The 20,037-nt window shown below is 52.8% G+C and overlaps 1 protein-coding gene and 1 long non-coding RNA gene across 2 annotated transcripts in view; one reads left to right on the forward strand and one right to left on the reverse strand.

Moving 5' to 3' along the window:
* Positions 1-1,181: 1,181 nt before the first annotated feature.
* The window catches only part of vwa8 (von Willebrand factor A domain containing 8), a 65,402-nt gene continuing 46,546 nt past the window's right edge, over positions 1,182-20,037 (reverse strand). Inside the window, exons 39-46 of the mRNA XM_064309687.1 lie at positions 16,266-16,374; positions 15,763-15,919; positions 13,783-13,891; positions 9,211-9,336; positions 6,867-7,025; positions 3,333-3,431; positions 2,872-3,110; positions 1,182-2,227 (exon numbers count right to left, since the gene is read on the reverse strand). Coding sequence (XP_064165757.1) covers positions 2,119-2,227; positions 2,872-3,110; positions 3,333-3,431; positions 6,867-7,025; positions 9,211-9,336; positions 13,783-13,891; positions 15,763-15,919; positions 16,266-16,374 — 1,107 coding nt within the window. The 3' untranslated portion in view covers positions 1,182-2,118. The remainder of the gene's footprint in view (positions 2,228-2,871; positions 3,111-3,332; positions 3,432-6,866; positions 7,026-9,210; positions 9,337-13,782; positions 13,892-15,762; positions 15,920-16,265; positions 16,375-20,037) is intronic.
* LOC135240338 (uncharacterized) lies at positions 7,047-7,357 on the forward strand. Its single transcript, XR_010325656.1, has 2 exons — positions 7,047-7,135; positions 7,180-7,357. It is a non-coding gene; the product is annotated as an uncharacterized LOC135240338 (long non-coding RNA).

The raw sequence follows: 20,037 nt of genomic DNA on the forward strand, positions 1-20,037 counted from the left end.
ACGATGGCAGCCAGGCGATGGGGGTGTGGCCTGGGCCCAGTTGACCTCCAATGGGGATTGGCAGGAAGAAGCAATGTCTTCCAACGAGACGCAGAGGACACTGGATAATCCGACTCGCCCACGTCCCACGCCCGGGTTTTACTCCAAATGTTCCCAACGACGCCCGACGTATCACAACACCAGCCGACCTCACCCTTAACACAGCGACCTACACCTAAACACACAGCCAACCTCACACCTAACACACAGCAACCTACCCTAACACAGCCACTCACTAAAACACACAGCCAACCTCACACCTTAACACACAGCCACCTCACACCAACACCAGCCAACCTCACACCTTAAACACACAGCCAACCTCACACCTTAAACACACAGCCAACCTCACACCTTAAACACACAGCCAACCTCACACCTTAAACACACAGCCAACCTCACACCTTAAACACACAGCCAACCTCACACCTTAAACACACAGCCAACCTCACACCTTAAACACACAGCCAACCTCACACCTAAACACAGCCAACCTCACATCTTAACACCAGCCAACCTCACACCTTAAACACACAGCCAACCTCACACTTAAACACCAGCCAACCTCACACTTAAACACACAGCCACACACTTAAACACACAGCCAACCTCACATCTTAAACACACAAGCCAACCTCACACCTTAAACACACAGCCAACCTCACTTAAACACACACCAACCACATCTTAAACACAGCCAACCTCACACCTTAAACACACAGCCAACCTCACACCTTAAAACACAGCCAACCAACCTTAACACACAACTCACTTAAACACACAGCCAACCTCACACCTTAAACACACAACCAACCTCACACCTTAAACACAGCCAACCTCCAAACACACCTAACACACCACACAGCCAACCTCACACCTTAAACACACAACCAACCTCACACCTTAAACACAGCCAACCTCACACCTTAAACACACAGCCAACTTCACACCTTAAATACACAACCAACCTCACACCTTAAACACACAGCCAACCTCACACCTTAAACACAGCCAACCTCACATCTTAAACACACAGCCAACCTCACATCTTAAACACACAGCCAACCTCACATCTTAAACACACAGCCAACCTCACACCTTAAACACAGCCAACCTCACACCTTAAACACAACACAAACCCGTTTACCTGAGAAAGTTTACTTCATTAGAGATGGGAATTTACTTTGCTCCTAGCAACAATGATTCGGATCACTTGTGACAATTCATGCAAGCGATGACTTTAGTTTCCACAGATTAATTATACAGTATGCACAGAATAAAAATGTTAATAAAACATTAATAAAAGTGCACATCTCCTAACATATAATACATTCAAAGTATTAGTTACATTTCTTGAGGACTGAGCCCAAACGTGACGCAATGCTACTGATTTGATATTATAGATATTATAGCAGGTGTGCACAGCGAAGGCCAGTCTGTACCAGGACACCCAGCGCCTACACCTCATTATGTAATCAGCCCAGTAACGAGTGTGAGGGTCACAGCTGCAGACTGCACATGCATCCGCAGAGAAACCGTTTTACTGCGCAGTTCTGCGCAGGACACACTGCACCCCGCAGCTGATATTCAGCCAGGACATCAGTGTGGAACCAAAACCAGCAGGACACCCTTATCCCTCCTGGAATGGACCTGTGCACTGGACACACATGAGGGTGGAAGGCTGTTTGTAGTGGATCTGCTCTGAACACGGATGACTGACAGCTGAAGATCCCGCCCTCTGATCTGATGAGCGCGCTCAGTCCTTCCCTCTCAGCAGAACTCACACGGACACACAAACCGTCCCGGAGCAGAACTCAGAGAAGGACTCACTAAAACAGACCCAGAGAACTGACTCTGACTGGGCTGACAGGACGAGGGGGGCATCCAGCAGGACATTAAGCGATCATTAAAGGGGGGTAAATGTCAAAACAAACTAACGGCTTAATCCAGTAATAAATACACGCTGTGGCTGGACGAGTCTCCCACGGACCTAAGGGATTGTCAGTTAAACCACTCCAGTTCAAAACATCACAAGTTTCCGTTGGATTTCAGAGACGGCATGTGATTGGTCAAGCCCGCTCAGGCACTGGACAGCATGGTAGAAGTGAAGATCTGCTGCAGGATTTGTGGGATCTGCTTGGTGTCCATGGCGACAAAAGAACGTCCAGCCGGCAAGGTTTTCTGGAGCCTAGCAACAAAGGGAGAAGAAAAAAACAACCTCCAAAGTGTTACCACGGAAACGGTCCCATCCCTGTCAATGCTCCCAGACGACCCCCCCAGACCCACCCCGACCCCCACCTCCTGGAAAAAGATCAGTGGGTGAACAATACGCATCATTCATGCAAGGGACTATGGGTAAAGGGCCAATAAACAGGGCGTTCACCAGACACTGCTGCTCCATAAGGCCCATTCAGTGCAGTCACCTGCTCCTTTAAGAAGAGCATGCAGACACGCACGCACAAAAAGAGCAGGTCCCTAAATCAAGGGGGCCAATAAAGACCAGACTCCACTTATCCACAGAGCACTGCACCTTAGTGTGGGCTGGGGCCTGCGCAGCTGGGGCCCCAAGTGCTTCTCTAGTGGAAACAGGACCAGAACCAGAACCAGGCCAGCGCTGGTTCACTGAGCAGACTGTACTGGGAAAGGGGACCTTGGTACGGGATTCTCAGCAGATCTCTAAAGCCGGGAGGGCGCAGTACTCCTGCTGCTCGTCCCAGGACGTGAACCTGTCCCTCAATCCCGTTTTTAAACAGGGCGCAGTACTCCTGCTGCTCGTCCCAGGACGTGAACCGGTCCCTTAATCCCGTTTTTAAACAGGGCGCGCTCCCTCACCTTTCCGCCTGGTCGCCGAGCGAGCCGATGAAGATGGCGAAGGCGTTGACCTGCTCGTTGCAGGTGAGCGCGCGGGCGAAGCGGTCCGGGCTGATTCCGTAGCGCTCCAGGTTGGCGTCGCTCAGGACGATGACGAAGTGCTCGTCTGCTTCCTCACGGGACAGCACCTGGATGGCGTGCTCTGTCCCCTCCAGCGTGTAGTCCCCGCTCATGCAGAACTGCGAATGGGCGTGCATGGTCTGCGGGACGGGGGCGGGACGGGGGCTGTCAGTGCACCCACAGCTCACAAAAACACACAGAATCCCCCTCATGTAAAATCCTGCTCGGATATCTTGTGCATGTGGTGTCAGCGACAGGCCACGCCCACTGGTTTACTGGCACTGGGTTCGAGCCTCGGCCCCCGCCCTGCACCCCGCAGTGCCCTATGCCCCACCCCGCCCCGGCTGGTCTGTCCCACTCACCTTCAGCACCTTCAGCCTCTGCTTGTTGTTTTTGGGGACCCCGTCGCTCCGGACGAGCTCGATGTCGAAGCCGTCTCCGGAGTGACCAGTGATGTCATACTGTGAAGATCAGAGAGAGACAGCAGGGTTACACAGAGAGCCCCCCCACTGTGGGACAAATATACGGACAGCAACAGCACAGGAGGAACAGACTGCAGCACTGACAGCTACAGAAAGAGGATAGTACAGCACAGACAGCTACAGCTACAGGAAGAGGAGACTGCACCACTGACAGCTACAGCACAGGAGGAGCAGGCTACAGCACAGACTGCTACAGCACAGGAGGAACAGACTGCACCACTGACAGCTACAGCAACAGGAAGAGCAGGCTACAGCACTGACAGCTACAGAAAGAGGACAGTACAGCACAGACAGCTACAGCTACAGGAAGAGGAGACTACAGGACAGACAGCTACAGGAGGAGCAGGCTACAGCACAGACAGCTACAGCTACAGAAAGAGGATAGTACAGCACAGACAGCTACAGCTACAGGAAGAGGAGACTACAGCACAGACAGCTACAGCAGGAGCAGGCTACAGCACAGACAGCTACAGGAGGAGCAGGCTACAGCACAGACAGCTACAGCAGGAGCAGGCTACAGCACAGACAGCTACAGGAGGAGCAGGCTACAGCACAGATAGCTACAGGAGGAGCAGGCTACAGCACTGACAGCTACAGGAGGAGCAGGCTACAGCACAGACAGCTACAGCAGGAGCAGGCTATTTGTCTCGGCTGGGCTGAGGAGCTCAGGCCCTAAACGAGCACAGATTCACAGGCTGTCCCGTTCCCTTTGAGGCACTAAAGCTTGCATAACGGGCTCATCTGAGATCATGATTACAGCGAGCTGCTAAAGCTCCCAGGACAATGTGCCGATTCTGCGGCCAATCGGGCCAGAGTGAGGCTATCACAGTGAAGTTAAATCAGGCCAGAGTGAGGCTCTCAGCGAAGCTAAATCAGGCCAGAGTGAGGCTATCACAGTGAAGTTAAATCAGGCCAGAGTGAGGCTCTCAGCGAAGCGAAAGAGCAGAGCACAGAGCTCAACGCCGTTGTGCGTTTCACAACCTTTCATTCAGGCGTCACATCAGGCGCAGTTAGGAAGGTAAGCAACTTTATTGAGCCCAGTTAGAATACGCACCAACAGTGTGGCTCAAGAGCAAAACATGCCGCTGATCTCCGATACAACAATCCTGTCCCAGCTGATCTCTGATAAAAACACCCTGTCCCAGCTGATCTCTGATATAAACACCCTGTCCCAGCTGATCTCTGGTATAAACACCCGGTCCCAGCTGATCTCTGATATAAACACCCTGTCCCAGCTGATCTCTGATATAAACACCCCCTCCCAGCTGATCTCTGATATAAACACCCCGCCCCAGCTGCTCAGCACCAGCAGTTCAGTGGCGTGTGAAAGTGCCGTCTGGTTCTCTTATGTAAGAGTGAAGTTTGAAGCCCTCCCCGCTCAGTCAGGGGCTCAGCACAGATGCACAGCATGTCCGTTCTGCCTGCGGGAGTGTGCTGTACACATGCAACACTGAGCACAATAAACCCAGCGACCTGAAGAGAGGATGAACACACGCATGGTGTGTGTGAGGCTGTACAAAGAGTGATCTGAGCACCGCATGAATCTGCCCCCGTAAGCATCGACTGGGCCCTGGAGACCATGAGCATCTACTGGGCCCTGGAGACCATGAGCATCTACTGGGCCCTGGAGACCATGAGCATCTACTGGGCCCTGGAGACCATGAGCATCTACTGGGCCCTGGAGACCATGAGCATCTACTGGGCCCTGGAGACCATGAGCATCTACTGGGCCCTGGAGACCATGAGCATCTCCTGGGCCCTGGAGACCATGAGCATCTCTGGGCCCTGGAGACCTGAGCATCTCTGGGCCCTGGAGACCATGAGCATCTCTGGGCCCTGGAGGCCATGAGCATCTACTGGGCCCTGGAGACCATGAGCATCTCCTGGGCCCTGGAGACCATGAGCATCTACTAGGCCCTGGAGGCCATGAGCATCTACTGGGCCCTGGAGACCATGAGCATCTACTGGGCCCTGGAGACCATGAGCATCTACTGGGCCCTGGAGACCATGAGCATCTCCTGGGCCCTGGAGACCATGAGCATCTACTGAGCCCTGGAGACACACTGGACACAGGCTGAGCGTCTGTGTGATTCACATCACCCTGTTTAACGCTGTGGTCTGACCAGTCACTCAAGGGAGGAAATCCACATTCACTAATCTAGCGTCACAAACTCACCTGAGTATGAGAACACCTGTCTTATTGGACCGCACAGGTGTCTACCTGATATCAGATCTGTGTCTACGCAGCATGTCATGGGTTAGAACAAGAAAAGAGAGATGATATCTGATCTGCCAGGCACAGTGACTGCCAAAGCGTGTGTGTGTGTGTGTGTGTGTGTGTGTGAATGTGTGTGTGAGAGAGAGAGAGAGAGAGACTCAGTGATTCAGTGTGGGTTCAAAGACACAAAGATATTCAAAGCAACAGATGCCTCTCCCTCTGCTCTCTCCCCCTACCCTCCCTCTCTGTTTCTCTCTCTCTCTGTCTCTCTCTCTCAGTACAGCTGATTTGGCTCCAGTGAGGAGCAGCACATCTGCAGTTCCCAGGGAAACAGGCTCCATGTGAGCTCAGTGTGAGGAGTCTGCTCAAACGAGGCGTCCAGACTAATGAGGACAGCGTGGAGAGCAGAGGGGCAGGAGTTAGCAGGACAGCGGCAGTGAGGGGGAAGTTAGCAGGACGGAGTCCAGATGTCTCCACGGCAACCTTCCTAAACACTCAGAGGATGTGGCTGTTCGTTTGGGTGGGGCTCCCAGACTGGGGGGATCTGAAGCTTCTCTGTTTTGGGGAAGTAATATTAGTGGACGCGCTCCGTTGCCATGACGGCAGAAGAAACAAGTACTCTGTTTTTTTTCTCTATTCTGTGACAGAGGGAGAAGCCTTCAGTTCAACTGCTCACCTGCTCCCTGTGTCCCCACCCTACACTCAAACTGACCTGGTCAGCTGACCACATGCTCGTTCCCACCTATCAACTGACCTGACCATTTATCCATATGACACATCTGTATTCATTTTTCACTCATAAATATGCATGATTTCTAAAAAAGAGTAAATTCATTTTTCACCCAGATTTAACATTCTAAAAAATTACCAGTTTTCACTGAAAAACAGTTTTACCATTTTTAACACATTTTAAAGGAGTAAATAGCCATTTGGAATGAACCTATTTCATAAAATCACAGTTGCTAATGAAAAGGGACGTGAAGCACTCGGTAATATGACTCTGGTACATTTTCTCTTTACCTTAGAGAAGATATGCTAGTACCTGCGATAAAACCTTATTTTATTTTTCCAGCATATACAGGTCAATTTCAGATTTGGAAGCAGGGCCATATCTTACCTGCGATAAAAAGCAGAGAAACCAGAGTCATGTTATACTATAGCACCTGAGCACGGGCTGCAGCACCTGCGGGGCTCACCTTGAACTTGTGCTCGTAGTTCTCCAGCGCCTCCATCACCATGCACACGGCCTCCATGGAGCGCTCCAGGCGCCCGTCCACCCCGTTGAAGCGGTACATGCTCCCCGAAACGTCCACCAGCAGCCTCAGCCGCTTGGGCTTCTGCTGCGGAGTGCCCAGCTGCCCTCGGCCAAGCACACACACACACAACAAGGTCATGAGCACTACAGGACACCCCATCCAAACACACACACACACACACACACACACACACACACACACATAACAAGGTCATGAGCACTACAGGACACCCCAGCCAAACACACACAACAAGGTCATGAGCACTACAGGACACCCCAGCCAAACACACACACACACACACAACAACAACAAGGTCATGAGCACTACAGGACACCCCACACAAAACACACACAACATAAGGTCATGAGCACTACAGGACACCCCAGCCAAACACACACACACACACACACACACACACACACACACACACACACACACAACAACAAGGTCATGAGCACTACAGGACACCTCGGCCAAACACACACACACACACACACACACACCAGTTCATGAGAACAACAGGAAACCCCAGCTGAACACATGCACACACACACGCACACACAAAACGAGGTCATGAGCACTACAGGACAGGTTTTTGACAGTGGGGGATCTTCATTGTAAACATATAACTGAGTGAACAGCTATTATGCAATTCTGCAAAGTGAGGCTTTGAAAAAAAAGAAAGATGAATCGTTTACCTAACAGCCAAGTGAACTGACTTTTGAGCTAAAGAGAGTTTGAAAATAATCCCCCAGGGAAAGTGTTTGACCCTAAGGTCCACACAAGGCATATTCATAAACGCGTCCCACAGTGCATGTCCCCCCTCCCGCCCCCCGCCCCCCAGTGGAAACTGGCCCAGGGGCCTTTGCAGCGAGCGGACTGTGTTCCTGCAGCATCTATGGTATGCACCCGGGGCTGCAGGGCAGAGGCCCATTGAGGTGATGTGGAGGCTGGAACAGCTTCAAAAATAATCCAGTACAGAGCGGGGGAGACGGGGGAGAGAGGAGAAAGAGGAGAAAGGAGAGAGGAGAGAGGAGAGAGGAGAAAGAGAGGAGAGAGGAGAAAGAATGACATCTCCACTTTTCCCACAGTAAAACCCCCCGGTGTCTCAAATAACCCACATAACACAAGACCTCCTTAAACGTATTCCTTTCACAAGCCCACAGTCCATCACTCTTCTGCCTGCCAGGCACGTCATGGGGGGGGCACGACAGGTTAAAACAGGGCTGCTGGTGGGGGGGGGGTGTTAAGGTGAGAGGTAGGAGGGCTTTAAGTCCAAGGCGGCCATTGCAGACTCTGTAAAAAATTCAGAACGCTGCAGGACCGGTCGACCCAAACTTTAAACAAGGCCCCAGTCATACAAACCACGTACTGAATCTGCATTTAATAATGTTAATGCATTACTTCGTCTGCACATCTTTCAAAGACAGCGTGTGAATATGCACAGGCAAAAAAATGGAAAATATTTCACCAAGACATTCAGAAAATACTAAAGGACAATTGAAGATTATCGAACTTGATAAATGATTAATGACAGATCAAACTACACTTGAGCCACCTTTTAATAAACTACAAAGGGTTCTGAACTCACAAAAAAGAAAAACCAAGTCAAACTAAGGCAAGTATGCAGGCAGCGGATATTTCCTAAGAGTAGCGTTAACTTTTTAAAGTGCAGATGCTGTTTTTCTTTCTGGGGCGAGGATAAACAGCTTAAGGGCTAAAGTTACATTGAGCTCCAGCACCCGAACACGTGCAGGACTGGACTGCAGTTAGAGATCTCCACGGTGATTCAGATCTGAAACGCAATATCTGACAATAATTACACACACGTCTGGAAATAACCATGCAGCAAATCCCACACTAAGCACTGCGAGCCTAAATAAGCACTGCGTGTGTGTGTGTGTGTGTGTGTGTGTGTGTGTGTGTGTGTGTGTGTGTGAGTGTGTGTGTGTGTGTGTGTGAGTGTGTGTGTGTGTGTGGTGTGTGCGCGTGAGTGCGTGCTTCTGTGTGCGTGTGTGTGTGTGCGTGGTGTGCGGGCGTGTGTGTGTGCGTGCGTGCTTCTGTGTGTGTGCGTGCACGCTTCTGTGTGTGTGTGTGTGTGTGCGTATTTTATAAGCACTGTGGGTAAGTGTGTATGTGTTATAAGCACAAAAAAAATCCATCCCTCGTAAATGGTCCCGTGACCAACAGTAATATGCCAATACTGGACTGGCGTAATGCACCCCCCTTTTTTTTAGGGGACACAGATTGGGTGACCCCTGGGCGGCGGGTCATGACCTTTCACCTCTGGCTCCAGCTCGCCCCGGCGCTTGTATATGGCTTTTTCCCCGGTCAGGCCGTCGATGATCTTGGCGTCGTCCAGCTCCCCCAGGGCCTGGTTCTTCAGCCACTGCCTCTCCTTCCCTTTAGCCTGCAGAGACACACCCCTGTCATTTCAGCCCTGAAGCCAATGCTCGTCATTTCACTTAAGTATAAACCGTCTTTCGCCTAAAGCTAATACACCGCATTTCAGCTAACTAACACCCTCATTTCAGCCCTAGCTAACGCCGCAAATCGCCTAGCTAACACCGTCATTTCAGCTAAGCTCACTCATTAGCCTAAGTACACCCGTCATTTCAGCTCTAAAGCTAATACACCCGTCATTTCAGCCCTAAAGCTAATACACCCGTCATTTCAGCCCTAAAGCTAATACACCCGTCATTTCAGCCCTAAAACTAATACACCCATCATTTCAGCCCTAAAGCTAACGTTCGTCATTTCAGCCCTAAAGCTAATACGTCCGTCACGCCCACAGGGGACAGGGGCTCCTTGCCACAACGTTCACCAGCAGAAGTCAAAAACCAAAAGATATTTACTTCTGTATAGGGCAGTTTCTGCTTACAACTACAAACCAGCTGGAGACCGGCTGGAGCATTTTACCAGCTTAAAAATAAAAAATCATACACTGAGAGGTAGGAATCAAAGATCATCCACACCACCATGTGAGAATTCATCCGAGAACTTTTCATAACCATGTTATGAGCACCAGTCAGAACCAACAAGCGACAAGAATATGACTGTTGTTGGGATCACCACGGAAACTGATAATAAACAAACCATGCAGAGCATCAGATGGGAGTCGCGGGATGTTTTAGATGAGTTTCGTTTCTAAATGAGCGTCTGCAAAACCCCAGAGTAACCTGCAACACCTCCCCTCACTGACACAAAGCCTGACCCTGCAGAGACCCTACAGGACCCCTCTGCAGAGACCCTACAGCACCCCTCTGCAGAGACTCTACAGGACCCCTCTGCACAGAAACACAAAGCCTGACTCTGCAGAGACTCTACAGGACCCCTCTGCACAGAAACACAAAGCCTGACTCTGCAGACCCAAGGACTTGACAGAAAAAACATAGAGACTCACGAGCAAGACCCCAGCCTGACTCTCGAATTCACCCTGCACAGCGCAGTGACTCTGCAGAGAAGATCTCACAGAACAAAACCGACTCCAGAGACCCCACAGAGCCTTCTGGCTCAGCAGAGAAAGCTTATGACAGAGATTGAGTAAACTATGAAACCTGAGAGGTGTGAATTCACGCTAGGAACCATGACTCATGGGAAGATTACAGCTTTATCAAAAGTACTGAGTCGAGCAAGTCTGGCTTCCACGTGAGACAGCTTTATTAAACCAGACTGAGTGTGAGTACAGCTTTATTAAACCAGACTGAGTGTGAGTACAGCTTTATTAAACCAGACTGAGTGTGAGTACGGCTTTATTAAACCTGACTGAGTCTGAGTACAGCTTTATTAAACCTGACTGAGTCTGAGTACAGCTTTATTAAACCTGACTGAGTGTGAGTACAGCTTCATTAAACCCGACTGAGAGTGAGTACAGCTTTATTAAACCAGACTGAGTGTGAGTACAGCTTTATTAAACCTGACTGAGTGTGAGTACAGCTTTATTAAACCAGACTGAGTGTGAGTACGGCTTTATTAAACCTGACTGAGTGTGAGTACGGCTTTATTAAACCTGACTGAGTGTGAGTACAGCTTTATTAAACCTGACTGAGTGTGAGTACAGCTTTATTAAACCTGACTGAGTGTGAGTACGGCTTTATTAAACCTGACTGAGTGTGAGTACAGCTTTATTAAACCTGACTGAGTGTGAGTACAGCCTTATTAAACCTGACTGAGTGTGAGTACAGCTTTATTAAACCTGACTGAGTGTGAGTACGGCTTTATTAAACCTGAGTGTGTGAGAGTACGGCTTTATTAAACCTGAGTGTGTGAGAGTACGGCTTTATTAAACCTGACTGAGTGTGAGTACAGCTTTATTAAACCTGACTGAGTGTGAGTACAGCTTTATTAAACCTGACTGAGTGTGAGTACGGCTTTATTAAACCTGAGTGTGAGTACGACTTTATTAAACCTGACTGAGTGTGAGTACGGCTTTATTAAACCTGAGTGTGAGTACGACTTTATTAAACCTGACTGAGTGTGAGTACGGCTTTATTAAACCTGAGTGTGTGTGAGTACGGCTTTATTAAACCTGACTGAGTGTGAGTACAGCTTTATTAAACCTGACTGAGTGTGAGTACAGCTTTATTAAACCTGACTGAGTGTGAGTACGGCTTTATTAAACCAGACTGACATTAATTTCAAAACAGTTACATCTGCAAAAACCGAATTGCTATTTTCATTTTTTGAAGAACAAGGTTCAAGATATGAAAATACGATCTTGTGCTGTTTAACTGAAGGACTGCCCTGTTGAGCTCATGTTGTTGCAGGTAAAGTAGCAGGCTTATGGACTTACCTCCACAGACAAACAAGCGATTAAATGATAATCTGTGATTCAGGATTGTTATTTGCTGAATAGAGCCGCTATTTGTTTATGGTTAGAGCTCCACAGCTGCTACGCTCAGGCTGAATGATCTGCCTAACTGAGAAGGTCCTCTTACCCCCATCACACAGACACACATTAGGGACCGCTACAGCGCGTTAGCCATTTCAAGATTAACTTTCACAGATCATATCATGCAGGGTTTTCACTCTGATCATTTTACTCTACATTCCACCGCAAAGCAATCTGTCAAAATGGACAAAGAATTAAGGCTAAATAGACAATAATCTAAAAAATACATATTACATTTGTCTGACCCGTGAATTTAATTAGCACTGAATTTCGCTGTGGTATGGGAATGCTCAGTGGGTCCAATACCAGACAGTGCAACTGAAACGTGGCCCTCGGGGGCCAATGGTGCTGCTGGTTTTCATTCCTCCCCTCCAATCAGGGGCTGTTTTTACCTGACACACCAGGTGAGTGTGATCTGTGGCCAATCATGACATCACTCAGTGACATCACTGCACAACCAGGCCAACCATCAGGCTGAAGACAAAGCCAGCAGTGCTACTTACCAGACTTCAGTTTCCCAGCTCAAAGAGTTCTGTGTGAGAGAACTACTGTGTGCCTGAGTACAAACCTGCCACAGACTAGCAGGCGTGAAACACATAAAAAAGATTACATGCCCAAATATGTCACTTCACATTCCTGGTAAAGAAAACAGCCACTAAAAACACTCTGGTTGTTTGCATTAATTCTCCTGTGACTTGTGTTCTTTTTGAAGTGAAGTAAATTCAGGTATGGACACGAAGCCAGGTCTTTTCCCAGAATACCTGGAGAATGATTCAGGGAGGTAATTAAGGGAGTGGGTGGTGTGTGGCTTTTGCGTGCGCTTCAAACACAAGCAGAGAGAGAGGACCGCAGTCACAGGCGAGCGCAGAGAGAACCGTGAGGACCTGAACGGCGAAATCTGACTGCTCTGGGACAGAGAGGTCTGACTGTGGAGAGACAGAGAGGTCTGACTGCTCTGGGGCAGAGAGGTCTGACTGTGGAGGGACAGAGAGGTCTGACTGCTCTGGGGCAGAGAGGTCTGACTGCTCTGGGGCAGAGAGGTCTGACTGCTCTGGGGCAGAGAGGTCTGACTGCTCTGGGGCAGAGAGGTCTGACTGCTCTGGGGCAGAGAGGTCTGACTGCCCTGGGGCAGAGACGTCTGACTGCTCTGGGACAGAGAGGTCTGACTGCAGTGGGACAGAGAGGTCTGACTGCTCTGGGGCAGAGAGGTCTGACTGCTCTGGGGCAGAGAGGTCTGACTGCTCTGGGGCAGAGAGGTCTGACTGCTCTGGGACAGAGAGATCTGACTGCTCTGGGACAGAGAGGTCTGACTGCTCTGGGGCAGAGAGGTCTGATTGTGGAGGGACAGAGAGGTCTGACTGCTCTGGGGCAGAGAGGTCTGACTGCTCTGGGGCAGAGAGGTCTGACTGCTCTGGGACAGAGAGGTCTGACTGCTCTGGGACAGAGAGGTCTGACTGCTCTGGGGCAGAGAGGTCTGTCTGCTCTGGGGCAGAGAGGTCTGACTGCTCTGGGGCAGAGAGGTCTGACTGCTCTGGGGCAGAGAGGTCTGACTGCTCTGGAACAGAGAGGTCTGACTGCTCTGGGGCAGAGAGGTCCGAGGAGAGGCGGAGGGTTTTAGGGCTGGCCTGGGACAGAGGGAGCTGCAGACGGGGATGGGACGTACCGGACCACACACGGGACGTCCTATACCCCCAGCCCAAGGATTCCCTCTCCTAGTGTGGGTTAAATTTGACTCCTTTGTTGCACAGTGATTACCCGCAGAGCGTATCGCCTGCCGGGGGGTGGGGGTGGGGGTGGGGGTGGGTTCCTAATACGGGTGCTTTCATGTCTCTGACACCACCCCCCTCCCGTCCTCCCCCCACCCCTGACTGCGACCACCCCGAGTTCAGGGATGAGGTGTTCAGGGCTGAACGCTGCGGTGTTCAGGCTGCTGTGTTCAGTACTGAGGTGTTCAGGGCTCGTTACCTGCAGGCTGTCCAGGATGATGCGCAGGGACTGCACCTGCCGCCGGACGGCTCCAGAGAATCGCTCGTACGTGGCGGCGTCGTACTGACTCATCTGGATCTCCTTCAGCCTGCAGACCGGGAGAGAGAGGAACCATCAGCAGAGGGGGGTGGGGAGTGGAAATCAGAAGAGAGGGGGGGGGAGGGGGAGGGAGAGGGAGGGGGAGGAGGAGGCTGGAGGGAGGGAGGAGAGGTTGAGAGAGAGGCCTGCAGGTGAGGCGCATGAGATGTGGTCGCACTTCCTGCCTGCTCTCCGATCTGCGCTGCTGATATAACACTGGGGCACAGCTCTCACTGCAACCGCCAGGCAGACAGACACGAGCGACACGCTAACAAAACCGCTACATAGACAGACAGGAGCAACACGCTAACAAAACCGCTACAGAGACAGACAGGAGCAACATGATAAAGCTCACGTCAGCTATACCACACTGACGTAAACAACACCATAAACAACGCCATGAAATACACCTGTCTGTGAGTGTGTGTGCGTGTGAGGGAGGGAGGGAGAGAGAGTGAGAGAGAGAGAGAGAGAGAGAATGAGAAAGTGAGAGGGAAAGACAGAGGGAGAGAGACAGAGGGAGAGGGGAAAGGGAGAGATAAAGAGAGTAAGGGAGAAAGAAAGAGAAAGAGAGAGAGAGAGAGAGAGGCATGCAGCAGGAAATAAACGGCACATCTGTGGGGAGAATCAGTAAACGACAAAAAAACCACAAAAAAGCTTCTGTCTCTCCTTGAGTCTTCCTCCCTCATCTTCACACCAAACAGGCAGAGACGGGACAGGTACAGGCTGTTTCTGATCACATGACACAGGCAGAGACGGGACAGGTACAGGCTGTTTCTGATCACATGACACAGGCAGAGACGGGACAGGTACAGGCTGTTTCTGATCACATGACACAGGCAGAGACGGGACAGGTACAGGCTGTTTCTGATCACATGACACAGGCAGAGACGGGACAGGTACAGGCTCAGAGACAGGGAGGGGGGTTGGGGGGGGGGGGCTCAGAGACAGGGTGGGGGGTTTGGGGGGGGCTTAGAGACAGGGTGGGGGGTTTGGGGGGGCTCAGAGGCGGGGGGGGGTTTGGGGGGGGCGGGTCAGAGACAGGGCGGCGGGGTTGGGTGGGGGGGGTGAGGTCAGAGACGTGGCGGGGGGGTCTTGGGGGGGGTCAGAGACAAGGCGGGGGGGTTTGGGGGGGGTAAGGAGGGGCTCAGGGGCCGGAGAACAGTGGCTGCCTTTCAGGCCGATGCTCACACCCAGTCCAGCGCTCTGAGATCACACATCCAGCCCAGAGAATCCCGCCATTCATGCGGCCGACCCCGCGCATACTTAGCATGGCTGGGGGGGGGGGGGGGCAGCACCTCCGCGGGGCTGCAAGTCTGTCAGCCTCAGCGTCCATCAGAATGCGCTCTGTAAGAGCCTCCCAGGCATCCGGAACTTTCCGCATGAATAACAGCTGAAGGGCGTAATAATCCCGCCCTGCCATCTCATCTCACACAGGTCAGGCTTCAGCCTCACAAACAACATCTGCCTGCTCAGCACCAAGTAATCACCCACATTCACTTCCTGGCTTATTTCATTTTACAATTAAAGTGGCTATACCGGTCACCACCTAATAATGCAGGACTGGGTATAACTGTGAAAAGAGGAGGATTTGTTCTGATGGAGAGGGGCATGTTCAGTGTAGAGGGGCGTGTTCAGTAGCAGGGCATGTTCAGTAGCAGGGCGTGTTCAGTAGAGGGGTGTGTTCAGTAGCAGGGCGTGTTCAGTGTAAAGGGGTGTGTTCAGTAGACAGGCATGTTCAGTAGAGGGGTGGTCAGTAGAGGGGTGTGTTCAGTAGCAGGGCGTGTTCAGTAGAGGGGTGTGTTCAGTAGCAGGGCGTGCTCAGTAGAGGAGTGGGTTTAGTATTTGGGCGTGCTCAGTATCAGGGCGTGTCGGGCCTACCTCTCTTTGAAGGCCTTCTCCGCCATGTCCCGGGCCGCCCGCCGCACCTCCTCAGGCACAGCGTCCTTCTCGGCCTGGGAAACCTGGTGCACCGTGTGCCCCGCGTCCAGGCGGTACGGGCCGCCCCGGCCCCCGAGCCCCGCCGTGTCTCTGCCCCCTAGAGGACGAGGAGGGCACAGCAGCCGAACATCAGACTGAGCAGCAGGCTGCAGTGACAGAGCTTTACTGATGATGAGAGGTGATCAAGACTGAGGTGTGAGACAAAAGGAGACATAAAGCACAGAAACTGGCAACCTCTCAAAAACTGTGCATCATTCAGGTGTGTTCTTTTCCAGACCACATTTAAACACAGATATTTATATTCAGGACCTATCACTGGCCTTTGGTCCTCGATGGTGCAAACTGCCTGACCCTGGTGCAGGAGGACACACAGCAATCTAACTGACCTGGGTCAGGAGGGGTCTACCTGGAGAACCAGAACAGGAACCAAAACCAGAACCCACCTGTGCCCCCGGCCCACTGGTTACCCCCGACGTGGGGCGCGTTACTGGGGTCCATCTGGCCGTGTTTCGGGGAGCTCACGTCCAGACCGCTGTCCCGCTCGATCGTGATCTGACAGAAACAGGGGGAGCTTCATGACACCTTCCACACAAACTCACAAAAATGACAATAAAGCAAAACTCGATCACGGTGCTGTACCTAAAGCTCCTGTAAGTGTGACCAGCGGTGCAGACCCTAAATCCGCACTCCACTGTAAGCGCTGACTGCGCGGGCCTGGGGTTCAGACTCCACTGTAAGCGCTGACCCCGCGGGCCTGGGGTTCAGACTCCACTGTAAGTGCTGACCGTGCGGGCTCGGGGTTCAGATGAGGGCAGCACTCAGAGTCGCACAGTTGTTGTTAATTTCCCCCGAGTACGAGCTGGGGATCTGCGTGTCATGTGATCATACTGAGCGAGCTGTGACGTGGAGTTGGGTTCGCCGGGGTCAGACTAAGCAGCTCTCCCTGCCTGGAGAACTCCTACTCCACATCTCCTGCAGTCTCAGCACACACACGTATCCGTTTAAAACGCCTCAGAACCGATTCAGACGTCTCTTTAAACCCTGCAGTCCACCACTACAGCCGCCAAGCCCTTGCATCAGGAATATTTTTATCCTCCCACCATAGTTTTAAAATATGACATAATAAATATGATATAATAAAAACATTTTCTGCTGGTCGCCACGTCACGATGTAACCCACACAGTTCTGCAGACCTCAGGAATAAATTTATGAAGACCCGCCATAATGGTGCACACGCATCCTGCTTGACTAAACGCAGCTCCCTGATCCAAATCAGAGCCGCATGTTCAGTGCACTGCCAGGGAAAAGCGGTCCAGCGATCACCTCATCGCCCCGCTGATGCAGCCTTCCCCCCGATGGAGCATGTGGCTCACAGAGGCCATCGCTGGCTGTGCGTCCCGCCCCAGCCGCTGGGCTGGAGCCTGGGTCAGTGAGCGCTTTGGGGAGGGAACTGCACTGTGCTGAAATACAGCAGCTGAAGGAGGCAGGTCTACACGCTGCAGCACTGCTGGGAGTCTTTACTCTGTACCCTCGTTTCTCTGTGGGACACACACACCGTGTTAATGAGCCTCTCCAGACGCAACGCGGTGATCTACACCAGCCTGCTGGGATTGGAGGGCTGCTCCAGGGGGCCAATCAGAGGAATTAGGGTCACGCGCCAGAGGTGTTTACGGGTCCACAGGTGGACCGGGCCACACAGGACGGGAAGGGGGGGGGATGAAGCCCCCAAACTCACCTTTGCCACTGCTCCCCAACCCCCCGCCCCCTCGAAGAGACACCTCGTCCCCTTTTGGGTTCTGACAGGGGCCGAACCGCAGGGCTGCTTGGAGCGCCACAGCGAACTATTCCTCCCCCCGCCCCCCCGACCGCACGGGGGGTTTTAGGGACCGCGAACGACCGCGTTCAGCCCCCCCGCGTTCAGCGAGGCGCGGAGCCTGGGAGGAATCCGCGGAATGCGTCTGTTCCGAGCCGAGCAGCCACAGCGGGGATGAACCCCCCCCCCCCCAACCCCAATCCCCCCCCCTTCACCCTGGGACAGGAGCGTTACATCATTGAATGACCACACCTCATTCACACGCTCCTGCGGCCCGACAGCCCCGCCCTCTCTGCCCCGCCGGGCCTCACGCTACCCCACGAACACGGCGTGCGCAGCCACTGCACTGAACAGCGTTCCGAGCGCTCAGCCCAAAGGCTGCGGAGGACAGGACCTGCACACACCTGCACCCCCCTGCCTGGGTCCTGGGGGGGTGGGACAGATCCCAGATGACCCCCTGGAGAGAGACTGTCCCTGCTGGAGGACAGGGTGATTCCACCCCCCCGCAGCTCACCAGACAGGTCCTGAGGCCCCATGACAGGAGCACTCAGGACTGTAACTGCAGCCAACTGTGCATCTCCAGCTTTATCTCCAACGGCTTATGCTCATCACGCCAAACGCTCTTCTGTACGCCGCCGTGGTCAAAAACGTCCGCTGACTGACTGAACTGTAAACCGTGAGAAATGAGCTGAGCCAGCCCTCCCTCCGCGCTGAGCTGGCTGCCTGTGTTCGGATCACTCCTACATGTGAGCAGGAATCTGTACGCCATGTCATCTTCTGTTAAAGTGCTGTGACAGGCGCTTCCATTAACCAGTCAGGGGAGAGAGATTCTGTGAACTTTGGCACTTTCCAGAGAAGAGCAGCAGAGGCAGTAGCGTGTGCGGGATGGGTCGTACGTTCAACCTGGTCACGTGCGCTTGTGTGACAAGACAGCTACAGCCTGTCCTGTCCTCTACGCGTACCGACCCCCAGACAGGAACTCGCTCCCCTAATCACCCGCACCCATCAGCAGACAGCAGACGGAATGTTCCGGGGGTCCCTGGAGGAAGCGGCACCTGCGCCCACTGTCCCGCCAGCATGGGCCTCGTCCCGCACCGCACGATTCCCATCAGCCCCGCAGGCACAGTCAGGGAACCCTACGTCCCATTCTCTGCAGAGCACGGAACCCTTATTTACTCCGAGGGCCTTTGTGACATCACAAAGGGGGGTGGGGTTTCAGCTGTCCCCTGGGTACCTTTAGCATATATCTTACACTACGGAGGCCCTATACCTGCAGGGCTAACGCTACGGCGGCCCTGTATCTGCAGGGCTAACGCTACGGCGGCCCTGTACCTGCAGGGCTAGCGCTACGGCGATCCTGTACCTGCAGGGCTAACGCTACGGTGGCCCTGTACCTGCAGGGCTAGCGCTACGGCGATCCTGTACCTGCAGGGCTAGCGCTATGGCGGCTCTGTACCTGCAGGGCTAACGCTACGGCGGCCCTGTACCTGCAGGGCTAGCGCTACGGCGATCCTGTACCTGCAGGGCTAACGCTACGGCGGCCCTGTACCTGCAGGGCTAGCGCTACGGCGGCCCTGTACCTGCAGGGCTAGCGCTACGGCGGCTCCTGTACCTGCAGGGCTAAGCTGCGCCTGTCCCGCAGGGCTAGGCGCCCCTGTACCTGCAGGGCTAGCGCTACGGCGGCCCTGTATCTGCAGGGCTAACGCTACGGCGGCCCTGTACCTGCAGGGCTAACGCTACGGCGGCCCTGTACCTGCAGGGCTAACGCTACGGCGGCCCTGTACCTGCAGGGCTAACGCTACGGCGGCCCTGTACCTGCAGGGCTAACGCTACGGCGGCCCTGTACCTGCAGGGCTAACGCTACGGTCCTGGGCCCCAGGGCGACTCTCGGAGTGATGGGAAGGAGTGACTCATCAGCGAGTCGCTCACCACAGAGCCCTGTTTCTCATAAGAGGAGCGGCTCACATTTCACTCACACGGACCTTGCATCACAGCTGGGGGGCTGAGGGTGGGGGGTGCAGCTTTAACATTATAGGCCTTTAGCTAGCGCTCTCATCCAGAGCAACTTACACTGAAGCAATTCAGGCCAAGTACCTTGAGGTTACAGGAACAGCTGACCAAGTCAAAAACTGTCAGCTATTTATGAGAATAACACCTCAATGCCGTACTGTATTGAGTAGAGATTATAACGCACCGTTAAACAGAGGAGTCCATGCCCCATAGAGCATGCCTCGATGTGAATGGTGATAGGTGTTTTGGCATCACCATGGTGACGTGGGTGTGTCCGGTGTGAGATTCCTCTTCATTCACAGGCTTCACCGTTTCCATCCAGAGACTCACCGCACTCTGAGCCAGCTTACCGTTAAAAATTACTCACAAACACAAAAAAAACCTGGCTCAC

Source organism: Anguilla rostrata, chromosome 15, assembly GCF_018555375.3.
Source record: "Anguilla rostrata isolate EN2019 chromosome 15, ASM1855537v3, whole genome shotgun sequence".
NCBI lineage: Eukaryota > Metazoa > Chordata > Actinopteri > Anguilliformes > Anguillidae > Anguilla > Anguilla rostrata.